This window comes from Schistocerca serialis, chromosome 4 (assembly GCF_023864345.2).
Source record: "Schistocerca serialis cubense isolate TAMUIC-IGC-003099 chromosome 4, iqSchSeri2.2, whole genome shotgun sequence".
NCBI lineage: Eukaryota > Metazoa > Arthropoda > Insecta > Orthoptera > Acrididae > Schistocerca > Schistocerca serialis.
The window spans coordinates 703,183,706-703,208,978 of record NC_064641.1 but is presented as its reverse complement, the minus strand read 5'-3'; the positions used below and the strand labels follow the sequence as shown (position 1 = coordinate 703,208,978).

General features: G+C 43.1%; 1 protein-coding gene across 1 annotated transcript in view; it reads right to left on the bottom strand.

The window, feature by feature from the left end:
- LOC126473216 (guanine nucleotide-binding protein subunit alpha homolog) overlaps positions 1 to 25,273 on the bottom strand; it is an 81,191-nt gene that overhangs the window by 14,685 nt on the left and 41,233 nt on the right. The window contains exons 2-3 of the mRNA XM_050100127.1: positions 23,993 to 24,043; positions 21,762 to 21,979 (exon numbers count right to left, since the gene is read on the bottom strand). Coding sequence (XP_049956084.1) covers positions 21,762 to 21,979; positions 23,993 to 24,043 — 269 coding nt within the window. The remainder of the gene's footprint in view (positions 1 to 21,761; positions 21,980 to 23,992; positions 24,044 to 25,273) is intronic.

Sequence of the window (25,273 nt, the reverse complement as noted above, 5' to 3'; positions counted from 1 at the left end):
TCTGCCACTTGAGTTTGCTAAACATCTCCGTAACGCTATCACGATTACCAAATAACCCTGTGACAAAACACGCCGCTCTTCTTTGGATCTTCTCTATCTCCTCTGTCAATCCAACATGGTGTGGATCCCACACTGATGAGCAATACTCAATAGCAGGAAGATAGACATGAAGCATGGCAAGGGAAGAGGTGCTGCAAAGGCTGGGACACTTTGGCAGCCATGTACGAACTCACCAAAGAGTAGCGAGCCCCCTGGGGGGAGATGGCCATTGGCTTGTACAATGTGGAAAGTCTGAAATCATACACACAGCAACAATTGCTGGAAGTGATCATGCCAGAGGAGGGATCGTTATGGTCTGGGGAATGTTTTCATGGCATTCAATGGGTGATTGTCATTCTGGAAGGCACAATGGATCAACACATGTATGCACATTTCCATGGGGACTATGTCGGCCCTTATATGCAGTGCGTTCATCGACATATCGATGTTGGCATATACCAGCAGAACAATGCTCTACATATGCAGATCGCTTCATAAGTGTGTGGTTAGAGAAGCACCTCAAAAAGTTTACCGTACTCCACTGATCACCAAACTCCCTGCATTTAAACCCAATCAAGAATCTGTGGGACCACGTCAATCGGGCCATTCGCACTTTGGATCCTCAACTGGGAAACCTAGCACAGATAGCCACGGCACAAGTCGGCATGGCTCCACATCCCTGTCAGTACCCGCCAAAACCTCAATGACACTCTTCCTGCACATTTCGCAGTCAGTTATTCTGGCTTCTGACAGGTGGTCACATTAATGTGACTGGGCAGTGTGTGTATAAACTTCCAAACACACTAGCTGATAATGCTAAAAATAATGTTTCAATCCTAATTTCCATCTCATAAGATGCCACTGCAGTTACTTCACATACACCTTTTAGCTGACATCAGTGCCAAACAAAGGACACACATGATCTTATACAAGTTTTGCTGATTGGTTTCGGGATGTCTAAACTTTATACTTGTCATGTTGCATCAAATTATGTAACTATTGTAAGGATCTGTATAATATATGACTGGAGAAGTTTGTAGTAAATTGTTAAGACCACAGTATGAGAAAGAGCTTTTCCTATATGATATGATCGCCAAACACTCTTCTTAGTACTTCAAGAACGAGGTGTGTATTACAACACACACCCCCTCATCAGACAGACACTGACAGATACAGCCTCTACGGTGAAGTTCAGAGGAGAACTATCTCAGGGTTCCAACATCAAAATTGGAGCACAACACCCATTCTGTTCAATCTAGAGCCTGAAAAAGTCATCAAAACCTGGGAATGTACACTAAGGGATCAAACCAGTTACCATTGGAGTCGAGACCCAAAGAATTGAGATAAGGTGCCTTGCTGATGATGCTGTCACTGTTGTCCAAGCCCTGCATGAGACAGCGGTGAAGTCCGGGCTACAAATATCGTTTGACAAGACCAAATACTTTGAGAACCGGCACTCCACTAACACGCCTTTGATGACCATACATGGAACGAATGGGAGCGTCAATCACTTTCTGTACCTTGGTGAAAGGGACCACCCCAATGGTAGAGAAAGCTCAACGCAGCATACCATCTGTCCCACAATCTGTACAGTAAGAAGTGCATTTCAGAGACTGCTTATGTCTGTCGTTACAGAACTGCTGTCACACCACAGTTTCTGTAAGCCACAATGAATGACCTGGAGAAGACGTATTCTCAGAAAAATTCATGGCCCAAGATTGCTCCCAGATGGAACCTATCGACTGAAGTCTAATCCTGAACTGTATCAACAGTTAGAATTAGCCAACACCGGTATGCGACGTAGGAGGCTCAAGTTCTATGGCCACCCACAATGATGAACAACAATAAGCTTACCAAGAAAATCTTCTCATTGGCTAAAAGCTAGAAGACTGGAAGCTTGTGGCTTAATGAAGTACTAAAGGACTTGGATTCAGCTGGGATATCTGATCTTGAGGTAGAAGGTCATTCCAAATTTTGTGCTATGGTAGAGTCTTGGACCCATTGCCTAGAGTCCCTAAACATCGGAAGCCCCTTTCACAGGAGAGGAAGGAGAAATTATCAGCATGGCTCAAGAAATATTGGGAACGGAAGGGAGCATCGAAGATTAACTAGTCACAAGCATTCCTTAGTGGGCTTAAATCAATAATAATAATAATAATAATAATAATAATAATAATAATAATAACCATTTATACTCAATTTAAAATTATTTTGTGATTGACAGATTGCAGTACTGGGGGACAGTGTTGCTGGTGCACAGCCAGCCACGCTTCCCAAGGTGCTGCATGTGTCTACAAAACAGTCAACACAGTGAGCACATGGTACATTGAATGATGGATGGCCCTTACTACTAAACTCACTGAAACATCAATCAAAGTATCTCTCATAATGATTATTAATTTATCTTTCATTTCTTTTTGGAGTGTAATGGGTTATCAGTGGCAAGAAGTTCTCAAGAGAAAAATTTTCTAATCACCTCATTTGCTATAGCAAGGCTCTCATAATAAAAACAGCACGATACAAGAGAAATGTTCATTGCTCTGCAGTCACAATCAAATTTTGGACTGTGGTTCTTTCTGCACCTACATAGTGTTATTCAAAATGATCACTTTCGAGTAATTGTAAAAACTTTTGTATTGGGGTAAGGTACTATATGATAATACAGGGTGTTTATAAATAAGTTAAATAAAAGTAACCTTTTGTTAAAAGGGTAAAGAACTTGCAGAAACATTTGACAGAGCACTGAATGCAGTGTATCTTTAAGTTTTATTTCTGCCTAAAACTCTTAGTTCCCAACATTCCTGCTACATGGAAAGCGCAAATGAGTTATTCCAACATTCATCGTGGAGTCATATAACAGTGATGAAATAACAGCGCAGAGTGGGTGCAGTGTTGTTTATGGTTTCATGAATCCAAATCTGCTACTACAGTTCAGAAACAATTCAGGACAAAATAGCAGAAACCACAGCATCAAATACGAACTGGTATAATTATTTAAACCAAACTAGCTGCATATCACATAGGGCAGCACGTCAGGGTTGGCCAGCTGTCTCTGATGCACCAATTTAAGAAATTCAGCAGTTTCACCTTTGTAGTCCAGGTAAATCAGCGAGACATGTCACTTATAATTGAATGTGCCTAGTGTTACAGTGTGCAAGGTATCAACAGTTATCATTCAACCCTAAAAACTAGAAATGTTGCAAGCTTTAAGAGAAAGTGACAAAGAAAAATGCAATTAGTTTTGTGCAGAAATGTTTAACAAAATGCAGACTGAAGATGATTTTATTAGTAAAATTGGATTCAGTGATGAAGTCGCCTTCCATACCTGCGGTAAAGTTAATCACCTTAATGTTCGGATATGGGGTGAACAGAAACCATGACACATAATTGAACACGCACGAGATTCGCCTAAGATAAATGTTTTTGCACTTTAAATTGTAACAAGATTTACAGTCCTTTCTTTTCTGCCAAGTCAACTGTGACTGGCACATCGTACCGGGACATACCTGAATATTATCCGATTCCTCAGTCCCAACAGGACATGGGCAAAGAATTTATTTTCCAGCAGAATGTCACACCACCACATTATCATATGGAAGATGTCACATATTTCCATAGGAATGTGTGGACTTAGACTGGATATGATGGAACAATATCCTGGCCACCATGATCACCAGATTTAACCCAATGGTCTTCTGTGTATGGGATTACACTAAATACAGAGTACTTGTTCCTCTGCTTCTGGGAAACAGCAATTATCTGTGGCAACAGATAACAAAAACAGTTGCCACAATACATCAAGACCTACTTCACAGGATTTGGCATGAAACTAATTAGAGGTGGGGCATTTGTCATATTACAAAAAATAGCCACAGCGTACATTTTTAAATAAAACTTGATGATATACTGCATTCAGTGGTGTATCAAACATTTTTGGAAGCTATTTATCTTTTTCACAATTAAAAGATACTTTTGTACAACTAATTTATAAATGTTCTGTATGTATGGATGCAGCAACTCAAGAAACTTTTTTTTCCCCCACAGTGACTTACAATAACATGGCTGCCAGACCAACAGAGATGGCATTTTACATGATGGAGTTCTGCAACAGTGAGTCCCCAACTGCGGCGCACCGGAAATACAGGTCCACATTAAACAAGGCTCTATCGACCAGATGTTTCAGTTATCAGTGGATGCAGAAGTTTAAGGAAACAGGATGTCTTTGTAAACACACACATATCAGGGCACAGCATATGAAGTGCACACTTCATATGGTACACGACAGAGTTTCTTTCCATGTGTATTGAGCTTAAATTGAAATTAGTTTATCGTAACTGAAAAACGAATGATTAATAAAAGAAGTACACACAGAGTACTAGCCTGTCAATGTTCATTTCTTAGTTTAGGGTCATTCCATGTAAAGTCATCCAGGACATACTCCCACCACCTCAGATTTGGATGAAACTTAACACATTTATTCTCACTATGGAGATAAATAACCACAACCATTTTCAGCATTTTTATTTCTGTTTCTATTTCATGACACTTAAAAGTTTGGATACTTTGTCCTTTTCAACACTGTTATGACACAAAATGACACTTGTTAATATTTTGAAAATAAGTTACCATTTTATTTAATTTTCATCCAAACACATACAATTTCAGGTTGCACACACTATAATACAAGGATTGTATGAAAACCCCTCATATCTTTAAGTATAAGCATAAAGGAAGGCACAAATGACATTTTAATATTTTATTTTCCAAAAAACATGGTTTGCCATTACATTGAATATCCCATAAATGAAGAGAGAGAATCTGTAAAAAAGCTTTTATAAAATAATCAATGGTCAATCAAATGAAAAATAAAATTAATGGTTTTTCCTTTGTTAGTTTTTTATTTTGTAATAAATGATAGCTTTTAATTTTTTCTTAAAATGCTAAAATAAACAATTGAAATTTCAAAGGTCTTGAATAATGTACTTTGACCCAACTGAAATTTTAAGTTTTAAACTTACAGAAATATAGATGCAACCAAAATCTTTTTAAAAACAGCTCAAGTTAATTCAACTTTCTGAGCAATACTAGACACAGTAGACTCATTTTTTCCTGAATGAAGCATATACAGTCATCTAAAAATTGGGAAATACTTTCAGTTGATGTTTTAGGACATTCGATAACGAGCACACTAGGAATGAAACCTGGGCAGATATTCTCCCATTTCAGCCAACGGAATGATGGCTACTGTTCTGAAGGATACAGAAATTTTACAGTAACATCATGTTCTATTCCATTTAATTAAATGATTGTGTTAAAGTACCAAAGATTGGAAAGATTTACAAGCTATATGTCTTGATGGAATATGGACTTGCTGACTGGTAACATAACCATAACAAGTTACACTTAGGTACAAAGAAGAAACAAATTCAGTTGCTGACTATCCCCAGGTAACTGAATTGTTCTCAGCAAAAATTTCAAAATACTTCCAATGTTTCTGAATACCAGCACATCAAGCACAAAATATTTTTAACAAAAAGGGTTCTAGCAGAACCAAGCCTGAACAACAGAAGAAACTAAAAACTGAAGTCATAAATATTGTATGTTATGCTGCTCATGCTGTACTGGTAGCGAATAATGGGGGCAATTTACAAAGATTACTTCACCAATTTAATAACACAAAAGGAATACAACAAGGAAATCTCATCTAAAAAAACTCAAAGTAATATCAAAAGCACCTGTAAAATGTAAATTAAAATTAGATAGTGTTGGTTGGTTGGTTGATTTGGGAGAGGAGACCTAACAGCAAGGTCAGCAGTCCCATCGGATTAGGGAAGGACGGGGAAGGAAGTCAGCCGTGCCCTTTCACAGGAAACATCCCAGCATTTACCTGATGCAATTTAGTGAAATGACGGAAAAACTAAATCAGATAACGTAAAGAGGGTTTAAACCGTAGTCCTCCCGAATGTGAGTCCAGTGTGCTAACCACTGTGCCACCTTGCTCAGTAGTAGATAGTGTGCCAATTGAACAAGTGATGAGCTTTAATTATTAAAGAACTGTTATCACTTGCTAAGAAGACTTACCCAAGGAAGTGGAAAATCAAGTGACAAAGGCAGTAAGGCTGGCCGGATGCCGGCAAAATACTGTATGCAGAAACAAATTTATGACAACTGAGGTGAAAATAAAAATACGTATAGGCATGGTACGTTCTGATTTATCATACGCAGCAGGAACTACAGCAGAAACAATAAAGATAAAACAAAAGTTAACGGCAGTGGAAATTAAGGTGCTGAGACAGATCGAAGGAGTAATCATGTGCGACAATAGAACAAATGTGTTGATAAGGGAACTGCGTGGGATACAAAATAAAAATAAATGTAATTGGAATCAAACAATGGAAAATCCACGATGGAATGTAACAATATTAGAGAAGGAAAGTTACCACTCACCATATAGTGGATATGCTGAGTCGCAATAGGCTTTTGGCCATTAAGGCCTTTGTCAGCAATAAATAGACACACACACACACACACACACACACACACACACACACACACAAAACCTCAACTTGCACACATGTCTGCAGTCTCAGACTACTGAAACCACAATTACTGAAAGTAATTGGAAGGATGATATGGAAGAAGAAACTGAAAGAGGTTGGTTTTAGACAATTCATACAAAACTTACTCAAATTTTAAAAGTGAATATCCAAAAGGTAAAGTAGATTTTTCTACATTTGGTTAACTTTGCCCAAAATGATGTGTTTTGCCGGGGGCTAACGGTATCCTCTCAGTATGTACCTGTACCATTTATCACAACATAAATGTATCATTATTTCAAGAAAGCTGTAAACATCTCACAAAAATGGCAGTATATGAAAGCACAACCTCTGCATGTATCTACTGTGCTATACCAAGTGTCCTAAACAACTGTGCTGAAGATGAAATCATCGATTTTCATTAACAGATTATAATAGGCAAAACACAAACGATTACATACACACAAACTTTACTGACTTTCTCATCTAAATTGGAAAAGGTTGCTCCACATTATATATTACCAATTCTCAATCAAAATATTATACGACACTTTACGAATCATCTGATGCAAAAGTCGCTGTACAGTGTCAGTGGACTTTAGTGAAAATTACCCTTGTACTACCCAGGATGAAGCCCAATGATACCAATGAACATTCTTGCACTGCATCGGTCTCTACGGTCCACAAATCCAGGAAACTGTGTCTGAATTTGCCAAAGAAACATCCAAATGCTCAAATATCCAACAATTTGGAATGGATGTGCAGGCCAATAAAAGAATAAATTTAATTTTATAAAATTAGGTCTTCATTAAAACAATTTTCATACCAGTGCTGAGTAGTCATTCTTCACAACTAGCCATGGAAGAACTGAATGTGAAGATGTAGGAGAGACAGTTACCAGATTAGCACAAAAGGGGAATTTTTTTTTTTTTTTTTTTTTTTTTTTTTTGTTAGGGTTTAAGGGCGCTCAACTGCTGAGGTCATTAGCGCCCAGTCACTGGTGTCAGAGCACAAGGAACCTGCTAAAACTCAAGGGGATGGGGGGACATCAAATGGACCGGACAAAGATGCAGATGAAATAAGTAAAAGGTTAAATGTCTTTGGTCAAGCCAGTTAAAGTTATAAAACGCAGAAGACGAGCAGCTGCTCGAGCGTCATCAGCTAAAACATCCGGTAAGGTAGATGGCAGGGACAGGACAACACGAAATTGACTAAAACGGGGACACGACAATAAAACATGGCGCACCGTTAATGCCTGACCACAAGGGCACTGTGGGGCTGGGTCACCAGAGAGCAGGTAGCGGTGGCTAAACCGGCAATGCCCAATCCGCAACCTGGTCAGAAGGACCTCCTCGCGCCGAGATGGTCGGGAGGAAGTTGACCAAGCAGTTGGGAGCGGTTTGACTGCCCGGAGCTTGTTTCCTTGGAGGGATGACCAAGCATCCCACCACAAGGACACAAGCCTCTTACAGACATCCCCACAAACGTCAGATGACGGGACACAATTGGAGGCTGGGCGAGGCTGGAGGACTGCAGCCTTGGCTGCAGCATCCGCAGCCTCATTCCCAGGCACTCCTACATGTCCGGGGACCCACAGAAGGCTGACAGAACCGCCATTATCAGCGAAACAATGGAGGGACTGCTGTATTCGGTGAATCAAGGGATGGACCGGATAGGGAGCCCCAAGGCTCTGAAGAGCACTGAGTGAGTCAGTGCAGAGGACATACGATGAATGGCGGTGGCGGCGGGCATACTGAATGGCCTGATGGAGAGCAAAAAGCTCGGCCGTAAAGCTGGAACATTGGTCAAGGAGCCGGTATTTAAAGGTGGCGGTCCCGACGACAAAGGCACAGCCGACACCATCGTCAGTTTTGGAGCCATCGGTGTAAATAAAGGTGTGACCAGCAAGTCGAGCACGAAGTTCGACAAACCGTGAGCAATACACAGCAGCCGGAGTACCCTCCTTCGGGAGTGAGCTGAGGTCGAGATAAATACGAACCGGAGCCTGGAGCCAAGGTGGTGTCGGGCTCTCACCCTCTCTGAAGGTGGTAGGGAGGGCAAAATCCAATTGTCGAAGCAGGCGACGGAAGCGGACTCCGGGGGGCAGCAGGGCAGACACATATAACCCGTACTGACGGTCGAGAGAATCAGCGAAGAAGGACTTGTAAGAGGGGTGGTCGGGCATAGACAACAGCCGGCAGGCATACCGACACAGCAGTATGTCGCGCCGGTAGGTCAACGGTAACTCGGCAGCTTCAGCGTAAAGACTCTCGACAGGACTAGTGTAGAAGGCTCCGGTCGCAAGACGTATCCCCCGATGGTGGATGGAGTTGAGCCGGCGTAAGAGGGATGGCCGAGCGGACGAGTAGACGAAGCTCCCATAATCCAGCTTCGATCGGACTATGGACCGATACAAGCGAAGCAGGACAGTGCGATCCGCTCCCCAAGATGAACCGCTAAGAACTCTGAGGACATTACAAAAGGGGAATTTTACAGGGTGTGAAGGTGACATGGTATGTTACACTTTCCACCTTCTAATACCATGTCACCCTCACAACATCCCCACAACGACCCCATTAAGTTTTATTTACATTCCCAACAAGCTTTTTTGCTATCTCTGATAAAGTGACAACACTCTGCATACAATTGTTCATAATGAATACAGTTCTCCTCTGTGTGATGGCATTCAAAGACGCATGTGTCTGTGTGCAAAGCCCATCACGGCATTCCTCAGCCCACCAGGGGACTGGGATATGTCGAGGTAGAGAATAGGATCACAAGATCGAACATTCTGAGGCAGTAAGGATAATATTCGTAAGGTACTCTACATGATCGTACCTGCCGCGGAAATGTCGTTTATCGAAGGTTGCCAGTGAAGAGCAGAGCCTCCAGCCAGCTCTAGCAAGCTGACAGCTGGTCTTCCACACAGATGAGACACACTTTAGCAGATGAATTATGCACAGATAATGGTCACTGACATATGGGTTTGAGAGGATGGACCACTCTAGATTGTGGGCAATCTGTGCATTTCAGAATGAGAGATCCACGTGTGGGAAACTGTGTGTGGAATCTGAAAGAAATGTGTATTCACCAGTGTTGAGAAAAAGAGAGTACACCGGTTGAGAATATCTGACAGGAAAGAGCTTCTCAGACAGGCTCTCAGAGAGCCCCAAATGGTATGGTGGGCATTAAAATTGCCGAGTAGAAGAAAGTGTTGAGAGAGCTGAGTGATAAGCAGCAGTATGTGTAGTGTGGTGAGATCAGATGACGGGTGTATGTAGATATTACAAAGAGTAAAGGTATAACGGGGGAGAGGAAGACAAAATGGCAACAGCTTGTAACTGGGTGTTCAAAGAAATGGTTTGACTATGGGTGTCATCCAGAATGAACATCATGATTCCCCCATGAGCTGCAGTTCCTTCCTCTGAAGGAAACCCAAAACATAACTGGAGTGAAGTGTAAGAGGACAAAGTGGTCTTGAGGGTGTAATTTCGTTTCTTAGAAGCACAAATCAACTGGGCATTCCAATTGCAAAAGGAGTTGTAAGTCTGCTCTGTGTGATCTGATGCCACAAATGTTCCATTGCAAAACAGCCATGTTAGATGATAGGAGATATTTCTCTCCTTAGGGACAATTAGTTCGGTTGCTGCAAGGGTTTTTTTTTTTTTTTTTAGGGCGCAAAACTTCAATGGTCATTAGCGCCCAGCCCGTGACGTAGAAAACAGGAAAAAAACGAAATTTAAAATCAGCAGCAATGGAAACAAAGTCAGAAAATTTGAGAAACTAAAGGCAGAAGGAATGCTTACAAGTCCACTATAGAAAGGGGTTGGTTGTCCCCCCAAAAAAAGCTTCAAATGACTGACGTCATTTCACTGTCACTAATAAACTGTAGAACGCGGTCAGCTGAGCGCGTGTCATCTGCTAAAATCGACGATAGATCAGGCGATAGCTGTAGACGGGGGCGTAACGGAATAAAATAGGGGCATTCAATTAAAAGGTGTCTGACCGTCCACAGCTGAGAGCAGTGGGGACAGAGTGGGGGAGGATCACCGCTTAAAAGATGTCGATGACTAAAAAGACAGTGCCCTATCCGGATTCGAGCTAAAATTACCTCCTCCCGACGACGCGTTCGGGAGGAAGAGGTCCAAGCGCAAGGAACGGCTTTCACTTCCCGCAATTTATTGTGGGGAAGTGTTGACCAATGCGCATGCCATAAATGAGTAACTTGGCGACATAAACCGCTCCGTAGATCGGTAAACGGAAGAGACTGAAGAGCTGGCCGAGGAAGAGAGACTGCAGCCTTGGCCGCTATATCGGCCGCCTCATTTCCACAGATACCAGCGTGTCCCGGGAGCCAGAGGAACGCCACTGAGACGCCCCCCAGGTGGAGCAAGCGCAGACAGTCCTGAATCCGGTGGACCAGAGGGTGCACAGGGTAAAGAGCTTGGAGACTTAGGAGAGAGCTGAGAGAATCTGAGCAGATTACGTACTGTATCCGCTGATGGCGGCGGATGTAGTGGACAGCCTGGAGAACAGCGTAAAGGTCCGCAGTATAAACCGAACACTGGTCGGGAAGCCGAAAGTGATTTGGGGTGTCGCCAACAATATAGGCACTCCCTACACCTAACGATGTTTTCGAGCCATCGGTGTAAATAAATGTGGCTTCCGTCATTTGTGCACATAGAGCAGCAAATGCCCGACGGTAAACAAGTGTAGGGGTACCATCCTTGGGAAATTGACATAGGTCTCTGAGCAAGTCGATCCGGGGACGGAGCCAAGGCGGTGCTGTACCCCAAGTTGTCAAGAAGGTTTTAGGAAAGCGGAAGGAAAGAGAATGGAGCAGTTGACGGAAGCGGACTCCCGGGGGTAGTAGGGAGGAGGAGTGGCCTGCATACCCGACATCAAAGGAGGCGTCGAAAAAAAGGTTATGGGCTGGATTAGCAGGCATGGAAGACAGATGGCTAGCATAACGACTCAGAAGGACTGCCCGCCGATTGGACAGCGGAGGTTCAGCAGTCTCAGCATAAAGGCTTTCCACAGGGCTGGTGTAAAAGGCTCCAGACACTAAACGTAATCCACGGTGGTGGATAGAGTCGAGACGCCGAAGAATAGACGGCCGAGCAGAGGAGTAGACTATGCTTCCATAATCCAATTTCGAGCGCACTAAGGCGCGATAGAGGCGGAGAAGGACCACCCGGTCCGCTCCCCAAGAGGTACCATTCAGGACACGGAGGGTGTTAAGGGAACGCAGACAGCGAGCCGAAAGATAGGAAACGTGGGAGGACCAGCACAGTTTTCTGTCAAACATAAGACCCAAGAATTTAGCGACGTCGGAAAACGGAAGGTTGACAGGACCTAGATGTAAGGAGGGCGGAAGAAACTCCTTACGTCGCCAAAAATTAACACAAACGGTCTTACTGGGTGAGAAACGGAAGCCGGTTTCGATGCTCCACGAGTGGAGGCGATCGAGACATCCTTGAAGACGTCGTTCAAGAAGGCTGGTCCGTTGAGAGCTGTAGTAGATCGCAAAATCGTCCACAAAGAGGGAGCCCGAGACATCAGGAAGGAGACAATCCATAATTGGATTAATGGCGATGGCAAACAGTACAACACTCAGCACGGAGCCCTGGGGTACCCCGTTTTCTTGGGAGAAAGTACGGGAGAGAGTAGTGTTCACCCGCACCCTAAATGTGCGCTCTGCCATAAATTCGCGAAGAAAAAGGGGCAGCCGGCCTCTAAAGCCCCAAGAGAACAGTGTGCGGAGGATGCCTGTCCTCCAACAGGTATCGTACGCTCTCTCCAGATCAAAAAATATTGCTACCGTTTGGCGTTTCTGGAGAAAATTGTTCATGATATAAGTGGGCATGGGTTGATAAATGCAGCAACATTTGGACATGGATACCATCCGGTCCTGGGGCGGAGGAGCGAGAAGAAGAGAGTGCATGTTGGAGTTCGCGCATGGAGAAAACAGTATTGTAGCTTTCGCGATTTTGAGAGGAGAAAGCAAGATGTCGCACTTCCGCTGCACGTTTCTTCGGGAGAAACGCTGGCGGGTAATTTGAAGAGCTCGAAATCTCAGCAAAGTGCTGACCCAATGAGTTAGAAATTGCGACGGGGTCCACAAAGGTATCATGCGCGACAGTGAGCCCAGAGACCGGGGAGAAACTAGGCGCGCCTGAGAACCGTCGAAGCCGACTCCAAACTTCCGAGGAGGGAGTGAAGTTGTTAAATGAGCTAGTAAAGAATTTCCAGCTTGCCTTCTTGCTATCGCGGATGACGCGACGGCATCGCGCACGGAGCTGCTTATATCGGATACAGTTGGCCAAAGTTGGATGGTGACGGAAAATGCGAAGAGCACGTCGCCGCTCACGTATTGCGTCACGGCATGCCTCGTTCCACCAAGGAACTGGAGGGCGCCGGGGCAATTCGGAGGTGCGTGGTATTGAACGTTCCGCAGCTGTGAGAATAACGTCGGTAAAATGTGTGACCTCATCGTCGACGCTGGGAAAGCGACGGTCATCGAATGTCGCTAGAGACGAAAAATGTGTCCAATCGGCTTGGGCAAACTTCCAGCGTCGCGAGCGCATATATGGCAGTTGAGGCTGCAGTCGAAGAACACATGGAAAGTGGTCACTCGAGTGTGTATCATCAAGGGCGAACCATTCGAAGCGCCGAGCTAGCGGAACAGTACCGACCGCAAGGTCCAAATGGGATAAATTTGCCGTGGAGGCAGACAAAAATGTGGGGACCCCAGTGTTGAGGCAGACTAGATCCGCTTGGTGGAAGACGTCTAGCAATAGTGAGCCACGTGGACAAGGATGTGGAGATCCCCAAAGCGGGTGGTGGGCATTGAAGTCCCCAACCAGCAAATAGGGGGGTGGAAGCTGATCAAGAAGATGAAGGAGATCAGCTCGTGCCATTGGTGTAGACGATGGAATGTATACCGTACAAAGAGAGAACGTGTATCCAGAAAGGGAAAGACGGACGGCGACAGCTTGGAAGGAAGTGTTTAAGGGGATTGGGTGATAATGGAGAGTATCATGGAGCAGAATCATGAGTCCTCCATGGGCTGGAGTGCCTTCAACAGAGGGGAGGTCATATCGGACGGACTGAAAATGAGGGAGAACAAAGCGGTCATGGGGACGCAGCTTTGTTTCCTGAAGACAGAAGATGACCGGCGAGTAGGATCGTAAGAGGATCGACAATTCATCCCGATTGGCGCGAATGCCGCGGATATTCCAGTGGATAATGGACATAGGGTGAACAGAAAATGGAGGAATGTGACCAAGGGTGCTGTCAACTCAACGACTGCTCAGAGCTTGCGACCGACAGCATGGAATGGCATTCAGTCGAAGGCAGAAGATCCTGATCCATAGGTTGGTCAGGAGCACCTCCTGCCACCAACGATCGGCCAGTTGACCGGCCACCAACAGTGCGCCTCGGCGACACAGAAGATGGCCGAGGGCGATTTCCGCCAGGTGGTGCTGTAGATGGGACACGCCTTGGCGGAGAAGGACAGGAACTGTGTTTCTTCGTAGCCTTCTTGGAGGTATGTTTAGATGAAGGAGGAACCGACGGTTGTGAAGTTGCAGTACGTAAAAACTCTTCACGAGAATGCTCTTTTTTTTGAAGACTTGGCGTCTGACTTTTGGGCTCGAGATTTAGCAGAACCCGACGAAGGGTGAGCCATAGAGTGGGCAGGCGAAAGAGGTGAGGTTGAACGGGCGATCTTTGCGCTGGCCGATCTGACGACCGTGGTACTAAATGTGAGGTCGCAAGTCTGCGTGGCCGCCTCCTTTGTTGGCTGAGGAGAAGCAAGGACAGCGCTGTATTTTCCTTTCTGAGGCACAGTGGGCTGTCGACTGGCGAGTAACTTTCGAGCAGCAAAGGTCGACACCTTTTCCTTCACTCTTATTTCCTGGATCAGCTTTTCGTCCTTAAAAACAGGGCAATCTCGAGAGGAAGCAGCGTGGTCACCCATACAGTTGATGCAGCGAGGGGATGGAGGTGGACAAGCACCCTCATGGGCATCCCTGCCACACGTAACACATTTGGCCGGATTGGAACAGGACTGGCTGGTGTGATTGAACCGCTGACATCGATAGCAACGCGTAGGGTTTGGGATATAAGGGCGAACGGAAATTATCTCATAGCCTGCTTTGATTTTTGATGGGAGTTGAACTTTGTCAAATGTCAAGAAGACAGTGCGGGTTGGAATGATGTTCGAGTCAACCCTTTTCATAACCCGATGAACAGCCGTGACGCCTTGGTCAGACAGATAGTGCTGAATTTCTTCGTCAGACAATCCATCGAGGGAGCGTGTGTAAACGACTCCACGCGAGGAATTTAAGGTACGGTGCGGTTCCACCCGGACAGGGAAGGTGTGGAGCAGAGAAGTACGCAGCAATTTTTGAGCCTGGAGGGCACTGTGTGTTTCTAACAACAGGGTGCCATTCCGTAACCTGGAAAAAGATTTTACAGGACCCGCTATTGCGTCGACACCTTTCTGAATAATGAAAGGGTTGACCGTGGAAAAGTCGTGACCTTCGTCAGACCGAGAAACAACAAGGAACTGTGGCAACGATGGAAGAACCGTCTGTGGCTGAGACTCAGTGAACTTACGTTTGTGAGCAGACATAGTGGAAGGTGAGGAAACCATTGCGGAAGAATCCCCCATGATTACCGGCGTCTCCGATGGCGCACTCCTCCCTTGTGGGGGCCCTCACCGAGGGCACACCCGCCTTAGGTGATTGTTCACACCTCAGGTCACACCTCCCGACAAACGGACGGAGGGACCAATCGGCACTTTCGGAAGGTATCAGCTCGGGTAATCACCCCTCCCTGGGCCTGGCCGTTACCAGGGGGTACGTACGTGTCCTACCTGTCTACCCGGGGCGGGGAATTACGCGTTACCCCGTCACCGGCTACGCATGGAAGTGCGTGGGTCGGCCTTCAGACACGCACAGGGAGGAAAAAAGAGAAAGGGAAAGGAAAGAAAAGGGGGTCTCAAATGCCGCAGCGGAGAAAAGGGCAAGGAGAAGAGGGAAGGAAAAGAGAAGGACAGAGGAAGGACGAGGACTTGCAAGTGGAAAAGCAAGGAATTTGGAACAGTTTCGAGCGTCCGTCTCCGGACGTAGGCACAAACCATACTCCCAGAGGGGGAGAAAGGGAAGGAAAGAGCCAGAGGTGAGGGGGGGGGGGGGGGGGCGAAGATGGGGGACGGGGAGGGATGCGGAAAGGGAAGGGAAGGTATGCAGCCTGGAAAGGAAGGAGGGCCACATTAGCTCGGGGTCCCGTGCTCGCTACGCACGTGTCCACAAAAGAGTTGTGGACCCCCTGGGGGGTCGCTGCAAGGTGCCAGATTTTGGCTGCATACTTCTACAGGGTCCTGAGGCTGGAGAATCCCATTTCATTATTTTTTCAGAGGTACCAGTAACCTTCCAGGTGGAGAATCGGTTGGTGATTCACACGGGTGAAATGGAGGTGTAGCGGACAGATATGTTGTGCGGTGTCAACATTAGAGGGGATCTCTGATTTGGAGACTGGGACGAACGTTTTGTCTTTGTTCGACTTCTTAGTACCTTTGTGTTTGTCAGATGTGGACCCAGATGTTTGCTCACTTGAGGTGCGCAAAAATTATCTCCAGATTATTTCTTTTTCAATTTCAGTTGTTCTGGTCGCACCACACCACAGGTGACTTCACTGGTGTGGGCAAAGGTTCTTTTGCGCGTTGAGCAGCTTTTGTGGATGGAGATGAGAATGTCACCTTAGCACCAGGCAATTTCACAACTGTAGCACTGAACTGGAGGTCTCAGGTCTGTGGGATCCTATCTTTCGTGGATCATGATGTAGCAACAATGACACTGTAACTGCTGGATAGTGGTAGGCAAGGCTTTCTGCTAGCTAACATTTTGAAACATTGAAGGGTACCTTATCATTCCCTGAATCTCCTGAATGGCTTGCTCATTGAGGTACAAAGGGCATTCGCAGGATAAAGTGGCACAATTGCCACGGCAGTTGATGCAGCAGGGAGAAGGTGGTGGGCAGTCTCCCTCGTGAACATCCTTGCTAAAAGTTACACATTTGGCTGTGTTTTTACAGGACATGCAAGTATGGTTATAATGCTGACATTGGTAGCAACACATTGAGATTTTTATGTAGGGTCAGATGATGATGACTTCATAGGCCACCTTGATCTTCGATGGGAGCTCTACTGTACCAAATGTTAAGAAAAGAGTGCGGGTAGGCACTAATTCTGCATCAAACCTATTCATAACCTCGTGGACTATTGTTGTTATGCCCTGATCAGAGAGATAATGTTGTGTATCTCCCTCAATCACACCATCAAGCAGCCGAGTGTCTATGACACCATGTGAAAAATTCAGTGTTCGATAGACCTTTACATGAACAGGTTATCCGTGAAGGAGCGTTACTTTAAGCAGTTTTTGAGCTTGAAAGGCATTGTCTGTCTAGAAGCAAAGATAGACTGTGTACGCAAGTGCAGGACTTTGGTGGGTCTGCAATTGTATCCACACCTTGCTGAATGATGAACAGGTTCACTGCAGCAAAGTTCTGACTTCCTCCTGAGCTTGATACCATGAGGTGGTGGGGTGCAACTGGAAAATTCATAGGGTCTTTGGCCTCATTCCATTTCCATTTAATAGACAGAAGCGCGGGTGAATCCCCCATGACTATCCGTGTGTCTGATGGTGCGCTCCTTCCTTCTGGGAGGGCCCCACAGAGGGAGAACATACTCATCTCAGGTAACTGTTGCCACCTCCGGTCACACCTCCTGAACTCCAGACAGAGAGACAAACTGGCAATTGAGAAGGTAAAAGCTCAGGCCTTTACCAGGGGTATGCATGAGCCGTACCTCTTGATCTGCATGCTGGGAGTTACACATTACCCAGTTTCCCTTTATGTATCAAAGTCATGAGCCAGTCTTCAGGCGTACACACAGGGAGCAAAAAAGGCAAACAGGGAGACCACAAACACCAATGCGGAGGAAGAACAGGTTGGAAAAAGAAAAGAGAGAGACAAAAATGAAATCCACCTAAGTCTTCCGATACTTTCACAAGTTTCGCTTTCCTTATTGTACACTAGACATGGTCCTTACAGGAGGGGAGAAAGAATAGGAGGAGGATAGACATGCAACATGGAAAAAGGAAGGTATATTGCAATGACACAGGCCCCATGTGTGCCACGCACATACAAAAGAGTTGTGAGTCCCCTGGTGCATTTAGCTGGGGCTGGCAAATGAGAGGAAGGGGAGACTTGGGCAGGGGAGAAGAGGGTGTGGGTGCAGGATAAGTGGAGTTAGGGTCTTGGGAAAGGGGAGATGTAGGTGCAGGGTGGGGTAAGTGGAGACTGAAGCCAAGAGGATTACAAGAACAAAGGATGTGTTGCAGGGGTGATTCCAGTCTACGTAGTTCAGCAAAAATCGTGCTTCGGGGAAGGGAGAGATCCAGATCGCATAGGTAATGAAGCAGCTATTGAAATCGAAACATGCTGAGCACTATGTTCAGTGACTGAGTGGCCGACTCGGCTTTGTTCACAGTTTGTCATGGTCATTCATTCGGGTGGAAATTCTCATAACTGCTGAAGTGCCATGTTTCTGGCCATACCCACATAAAATGCTGTTCAAAAACTGCAGCAGATCTACTAAATGATGTGGCTGCTTACACAGGTGGCACTGCCTCTGATGGAATACAATAAGCCTATGCTGGAACTGGGGTAGGTTACGCTGGGTAGGTGCACTCTACAGGTCCTGCACCTGGGCCTTCCACATGGATATAGCTCATGTGAAAGGGGCTGGGAGAGTGTGTGATGGACTAGGATATTGTATAGATTGGGTGGGCAGCAGACTACCACTTTAGGAGAATTGGAAAAGCATTACAACATTCCTTATTTCCTGGCAGAGGACATTATCAGTTGTCAGGAGTTGCTCCTTTGCAGCTCGTTCTTGGGGACAACAGAAGGATTAAGGGTGCCTGAGGCAGGAGATGGGAATCAGATTGCGGACTAGGTTTCGGGGATAGTGTGTCTGCGATGAACTTAGTGACACCTTAAGCATACTGGGCAAGGAATTTCTCATCACTGCAGATATGCCATCCACAGGTAGAAAGACTATATGAGAGCAGTTTTCTGGGGAGGGAAGGGATGACAGCTGTCAAAATGCAAGTATCATTGATGGTTAGTGGCCTTGCTATGAATAGAAGTATGTATGGAGTCATCACAGAAGTAGAGGTCAACATCAGAAAGATGACATGTTGGACTGAGGAGGGTTAGCTGCAGCGAATGGATGAGGAGTTGTTGAGGCTGGGAGGAATGAGGACAGGGTGTCTAACTGGCTAAAGATCATGATGATATCATCAATGAACCTCAACCAAACAAGGGCTTTGTCAGCACATTCTGCCCGAACTTTCCATACCATGACAGGGTGTTTGTTTTAATTAACTTCAAACAACTAAATATCTCAAAAATGGCACATTATACAAAAGAAATGTTGTAGGTTAAAGTTGATATTAGTAAAGAGGACATCTGCCTGTGCTGCAACCAGCCTACCTCCTAACTAACCCGGAGTGGGTGGGATCAACTTTGCATTTTCAAATGGAAAACACCCCCCCCCCCTCCCCATTTTATTGCATATTTCGATTATACGGCAAAAATTATGTTCATTTAACAATTGTTTCCCATTCATGATAGATGGTACTATAATCAACAGACATCAAGTGTGCCTGTTTTTGGAACCAATGCATTTGGGTCTACATTTCATTTATGATGTAAATGTAAAACTATGTTCAAAATTTACTTTAGTGATGCAAAGTTGATTGTACACTACAATATGGTCAGCTGTTTTAATGTCTGGTTAGAAACTACATTTAGTGTGTCCAGGCACAATGACATGGATGTCATGGTTTTCTGTGCCAATTGGGAGTTCGATCCCAAACAGTAGGGGTAGTTAGGAGGTGGCCAATTGTAGCATAGACAGATGTCCCCTTTGCTGATACTAACTTTTCACCTAGAACATTTTTTTTCCGTAGGATCGTCTTTTTGAGATATACAGTTGTTTCACATTAAAACAAACACCTTCATAATTATAATGATAAAAATGTTATGTGGATTTATGAAATGCCTTTCTTCTTAACATTCAGAAATTTCCTCAGTTCATTCTCGCTGAATGTGAGTAGTGAAATCTAACAGAAATGACACCAGTATGGTGGTAATAAAAACAAAGAAGAAGTTGACTGGCCAGATAAAGGGTGAGAAACAAAGCGATAATACCAAAAAGAAGATGAGATGGAAGGAGGGATGAGAAAAGCATAAATTGTTTACAACACGGCAGAGATACTCGTTCCCTGTTGGACAGAAAGAAACCAGTTGAGATATGCTGGGAGGGAAGTTACACTGATGGCAACAATTGGAGCTTTGGGTAAGTTGCAAGTTGCAGATTAATTTGTTCCCTAGTTGTATGGCTTAAATGGAAATAGAGATGAAAAAAGACTTAATTTTACGCAAAAGTATGGCCAAGGTACTGGGCATATCTGATCTGGAACTGCAGTTATGGAATGATGATAAATCTGATATGTGTGAAGGAGAGGTACTGAGGATATCAGAGACTACGAAACAAAAGAAGTGAAAAAAGCGTGTGAAAACTGAACCGCATATCAAGTCGCACACAACATCAGTATAGGAAAGACTGATTTCATTTAACACTTGAATGTTGCACGCATCTTAGGCAAGTATTCATATTTCGCTCGAGTCATCTACAGTTTACACTATTTGTGTCATGTTGAACTATACTAAAGCAGTAAAGATTTCGCAGGACTAAGGACTGGACTAATTTTTGTTTAATCTGAAGAAAAAATATTTTCCTACAGTTTTGGATTGTATATAGGCAGGAAAGAGATTTCCAGTACACTGCAACAGTTTGTTCTTCACAATTCAGATGCTCATCCAAGATTATGCAATGGTCTTTTACTGTTTTTTTGAAATGTTAACTGGGTACAGCTGAGGAGTGATGGAGGAACTGTTTCACAAAAATGTCTGCTGATCAACTTTCTGTGCGATATGAGGATGACCTGTGACTTCCTAGGATTCAGTTTAAGATCCAGATTTTGTGAGCTTTGTGATACTGAACAAAAACCATCACTGTATGTAAGTGGTTGTTAAAAGAGTGAAGCATAGAAGACATGTCACTGATATACAGCAGATATCACTTTTCTACCCAAACTGACACAATGTTTACAGCGCTAGGATGACATTCTAAAAAAGTGTCAAAGTTTCTGTAGCAGATTTTGATTTCGTGCCTACCCTGTGAGTCCCTACAGGTAAATATCAAAACGCTTCCTCCAATCTCAAAAAAGCATTGATAAGATGATGATGATGATGATGATGTGTGAATACCTATTCTTATTAGTCAACAGATTTGAAAGATCATTTATTCGCCAACTCAAGTCCATTAAGAACACTTAGTAAAGAGCGAGAAGAATTGAAATCTCCAAATCTTTTGGTTTGTATTTCTTTTAGGTCAGTACAAAATAATAATACTGTATCCTCCAGCTTCCTGAGAAGCAATATTCATTTCTGTAGTTCCTGATAGTTAAGGACACATTAGGCATCTTCAACTGGTTTTTTAGTGTGCTACTCTTTTGGAATGTTATTTCACATTGATTTTAAACAGTTAAAAAATTATGTAAATAACCTTTTAACTGGTCACTGTGCTTGACTGTATCTCACTGAACTTTCGCACAGTACATGTTATGTCCTGTCGTACTCTTCTTAGTTGATCTGAGGGACAATGGTATAAGATTAAAACTAGTGGTATATTGAAATCGTATAACTTGCTTCTTCAACAATGAAAGAACAAAATGCAATGAACAAATAGTTTATAATGAGATACAGTCAGCATAATACTACTTGTACAGTATAAAAGAGAGAAACCAAGGAAATCTGAAATTTAAAAACTCAACAGCATAAAAATTTAAAGAGAAATTTGAAAGATTAAATGCATACTTGTGTACGACTTCATATCATCTGGAGAGCCAAATCCTCATCATTTATGACTGAAGATTGTACTGGTAGCGGAGCTTGAAGTATTCGATACAAAATGACGAATATAAGAAGTTCATCTAATTCACACTAGCATGTATCCAAAACCATAAGAGTGCTTATCTCTAAACTCACCTATCTTCCAACAGAACTTGGTCAAATTCTGATGATGATACTAGAAAGAGTATTGATGTGACACAGTCAAAACACTGAAACCATTTTTGTCTCTGAGATCGCTGGCCCCCAACATCAACAAATTGGAATGGAATGTTATTGATCAGAACTACAAACTCTGAGATTCCTTTGGTTGCTTTACGACAATGCAAGATGTCTTGATGTGTGGGTACGTAATCCTGAAAAAATAAGAAATAAAAACATATATAAACTAATAGTTGGCTGAAATACAGATGGAACAGAATTTATTTGGTAAAGTAACAGTCAACCAAGAATTTTCTAGAGGAACTGACTTTTACACAAATGGTTGTCATTATTAAAGAAACAATACCACATAACTGGTTTTTCCAATTTTCCTGGTTTCGGTCAGTTGGGAAACTTGCCTGCTTTTACCATAGAATGACGAAATTTCACTTCTTTACAATGAAAATAAAGCTGGAAGAATACTATGTACGCCACACAAGTAGTTTTTATGTGTAAATTCTGTGAAAATGCAAAAGAATGAAATTTTGCGTCACACCAATGTCAGAAGCATTGTGAGGCTGTTCACAGATGATGCTTTTGTCTATAGGGAGGATGCAACATCTGTAGACTATAACAAAATGCCGGAGGAGCTGCAGAGAGTAAAAAGTTCTTGGCTTATTTGCCACATCAAATTCGGATAAAATCACAGGCTTTTGTTGATCGCCTCCATCATTATCATTGTCATCATCAGGGACATATTTGACTGGAGTGAAACAGGCAAGGCTCCCACTTTTACAATCTGAGGAGGGCATGAGATTGGCTGGATAACGTCATAACAACAACATGGAGATAGTACATATGGAAGCGGGCCTCTCTACGTCCATAAATTGCTTGCAGCACCATCCATGACAACAACTGGTAGACTTCCTCTTTGCTTTTCCTTTATCAACTGCAAGCTTCCATGCATTGCTAAGTGAACAGCAAGTACCTCTACCTACGTTGTTTTCACAAAGTCTAATTTTAACTGCTGCCCTGACCACAGAGTCCCAGTAGTTAAATTCATGAGAAAGTATTCTTATTCGTTCGAACCAAATTTTGTGTTTATTTAACTGGCTGTGATTGGTCACCACAGATTTTTTCCAAATACCTGTATTTAAGGTGACACAGCAATGGTTAATAGTCCCTATAGAGAGGCACAGTAACTTTTGCCACAACTGGAAGGACTATTACAAATTTCTGGCACTCTCAGGTCGAGATTATCTCCAACGGGTCGCAATATTTCTTTAAGTTTCTTGGCTGTTTAGAACTCTATCTATCTTAGTAGCTGTTGTGCCACTGAATGGAAACTGTGGTACATGCTGGTCTTCTCGGCTTGTTTGAAAGGTGTCATGCCTGTTTCCTCGACAGCACTGACCTAATATAAATGGCAGAATACCGTTCCTTCTGAACACTGTTGTCATATGGTTAATCTTGAGCCGATATGGTCCTAGTCTGAAATAATCCTGCCTAAGCTATGCAGCATAGCTAGCTCTCTTTTGAATTGGATGATGGAAGGTACACTCATTGAGATACAGGTCTATATGCAACAGTTTTCTCTATGCAGAATGCCAAATTGTCCATCAGCTTTTTGTTCGATTAGCACACCTAGGAAAGTCACTTTCCACCGTTTTCCACCTTCATTGTAAATCTTATGATTTATATCATTCAAATAGTCAATGAACTGCTGCAGCACCTCACTGCCATGTGATCAAATTAAAAATGTTTTATAAACATATCTAAAAAAAAAAAAAAAAAAAACAGGATGGACAGAAGGGAGCATTTTTTCAATGCTTGTTCTTCAAAATACTCCAAGAATCCTTGATATTTTATCCAAATTTGAGGAAACAAGTAAAGCAGGAACTTTTTATGCAAGGACACTGTCACGAAACACATCATAGCCAGGTCTGCTGAGAACTGATGACTGGGTACTGACTGACAGCTGTCAACGACTCTCAAAACAACTCTTCACTTTCTCATTTTACTGTCAAGTGAGCCACAATTTATTTCCCAGTGTACACATCATATAGTGAAATGCTATTCATACTTATTAATGAAGGCCTTGACTTTAGAACTGCTTTCTAACATGGTATTGTTTCTTAAATAACAAATTCTGCAATTATTTTCCTCTAAGTGACAAAATGCCAATTTCAAAGACTTTATTGTTCTCTGTAAATGGCCAGTTTACTCACCATTCTTGCTATCCTCTCCAAATTATCAAAGAAGTACTGAACAGAATCGCTCTGGAAAGAAGCAGAGGAATATCAGCTAATTACTCCGAAACAGGTAGCACTTCTAAATAAAAAAAAGAGGTATTGTATAAGAATCAATCTGATACAGCCAGTGTTGGACAACATACATGCTGACAGTTTCCATGCATCTAAATGCACCTGCAACATTGTTGCAACAACTAACTACAATTATTTCACAGTGTAAGGAAAGCTTAAACAGGCCAATTGGTAAACATGGACAGCTAATTCTGGGATTTCAGACTCTCAAACTCTTCCACAGTGAAAAACCTAGCGTTCTGACCAATGTCTCCAACATTCAACACTTCAATTCAAATCAAGAACTTGTTAGCTGCAGTACATCGCACCATTCTAGATACGGACCATCTTCCCAATATCTACACTCGTTTACATCTGGATCACTCCATAGCAATCAACCAATTCTGCCTAATTTTTAGAACTTTTTGTCTTACATTTCTCTAAATTTTTGTTTGGTGCACCCATATAGTTAAAAAATACTGCAAATTTGAAGAGCTTTTGAGCATGCCAATGTTTTTGAGAAATACTTGTCAGATTTTCCAAACATTTTGAAGAGTTAATTGGAGTATAGCTCCTAAAATACTACAGCTACAGGTAACTGGTGCCTTTTTAAAGCTGTGCTTCACTTTGATATGTAACAACAATACTGTAAGATTAATTTTCCAAAAATCTCAAGTTTTTATTTATTCATGTTTTTTAAAATCTCAAATCATTCATTTTATTTTTCCTCAAAAATATATGTCTGTGTCACCTGTTTCTGACTGTTAATAATAAAATTTGAAATGGGGAAAGGATGTATTGAACGTGAAGCTAATTTTTAAGTGCAGTACAACACTACATCAATTTTTCTTAGCAGTTGATACTCCAAGAAACAGTCAACTCTAACTCTTATTGAGTAGCGTTTTACTGGTGTAGAACTAACTTGAGGAAAAGGAAGAGTTGTCACATATATTAAGACAGAACAAAAGTTCAAAACCATTGAAACAAGTAGATTTATTACGAATAAGCGCACAGAAGTTTGTGCTTGTGAATTAATAATGAAAATAGTTAACTTTTAATTGTAACTGTATACAGATCCATCATAGGAAATTTTAAACTCTTTTTGAGGCTTACGGATTTCTTACTATGCTCTGCGCCAGACAGCAACAAGCTGTTCTTAGTCTGTTGTGATTTCAGTACACATTTTGTAAAGAAATCTGATAGGTA